This window comes from Pediculus humanus, genomic scaffold (assembly GCF_000006295.1).
Source record: "Pediculus humanus corporis 1103172109291 genomic scaffold, whole genome shotgun sequence".
NCBI classification, from domain to species: domain Eukaryota; kingdom Metazoa; phylum Arthropoda; class Insecta; order Psocodea; family Pediculidae; genus Pediculus; species Pediculus humanus.
Window position 1 is genome coordinate 1 of NW_002988667.1, and position 1,222 is coordinate 1,222.

A 1,222-nucleotide genomic window follows, 5' to 3' on the forward strand; every position below is an offset into this window, starting at 1 on the left:
GTCTTCGTCATCGCTATTCGTGTACTTTGGTTGAGTTTTCCTCCTTCTCGTGCTTCCTCTTCCTCCTTTTCCACTTTTTATTTTTATTTTCATTCTAACGGATTCCGATTCGGAATTTCCATCCTCGTCGTCCACCGTCTGAAAATTTAAAAAATCAAAATAAATAAAATTCGACAAATAATAAAATCCGAACGACGGGATTCTCTCATCATCACCTTTATCCTCATCCGTTTCCGCATCCTGTTCCAATCTTTGTCTCGCGTTCGTAAACACGGATTGAAGGACGATTGAATCTTCGTGTATGAGAGAAGGTTCTTCGTTGTATATTTCAACATTTTTACACATTTGAGTAAAATCCTTTTCCAAATCGTCAAAATCCGAATACTGAAACAACAATGACAAGAGTCAGAATGAAACTTTTCCCCCCACCTCCTCCCCCCGCTTACTTTTCCATCTTCTATCCTGTTAAATATTTTCTTAGAGGTCATTAGGTCAATGATTGATTACCTTTCTTTCCGCTTCTAATTTTTGCTGTTTCTCAAGTTTTTCAGTTGCTCTTGCTTCTCTCAAACCTTGATCTTTGGTTCGTTTGTATGCTTTTACATTGATGGCAGTTTCTAGCGTGGTATAGCGACGCGTACAAGCTATAATCTAAAAGACAAGCTATAAGTTAAAAAGAAATTTACAAAAAATTTGTTTAAATTTAATGAAAAATAATTTAACTAACTTCGCTTTTTAACTGCCATTGAAAATTTAAAAGTCTCAATGATCTCAACTCGATTTCGAAGCTCGAAGTTTTAAATCTTCAGCCATCAAAGTTGGTAAATTGTTAAGTACGTCGATTCTCATTGCGATCCGAGCTGCTTTCCTACAAAGTTGATGCAAAGCAAAATGTTAATCGTCCCGAATTGTCACGTGATAAAAATTCCAACAGGTAAAAGAAGCCAATTTTACCTGTTTTTTCTTTCTTGAAGAATTCTGAGAGGATCTAATACCATGGGTTTAGGTATTGCAGTGACTCGATTTTGTTTGGCCGGCGTTTGACCGGGCTGGGGTACGGCCGTCGTCGTTCCAGGTCGCACGGAGGTCGTGGGAGGAAGAGATCCGTGTTGAGGTTAAACGATACCTCCAGGTTCTAAAATATTAAAATTACCGGATTTCTTACGGGATCCTCTTGTTTTCCAAGCATTTCTTAATTCCATGCAAAATATATGGAAAAAAA

General features: G+C 37.6%; 1 protein-coding gene across 1 annotated transcript; it reads right to left on the reverse strand.

Moving 5' to 3' along the window:
- Positions 1-94: 94 nt before the first annotated feature.
- On the reverse strand, positions 95-651 carry Phum_PHUM623480 (uncharacterized protein; the record flags this gene model as incomplete). The annotated part of the gene is made up of 3 exons (XM_002433257.1): positions 95-138; positions 216-384; positions 508-651. Coding segments are annotated over 3 exons (357 nt in total), but the record flags the coding sequence as incomplete, so codon positions are not given.
- Positions 652-1,222: the final 571 nt, after the last annotated feature.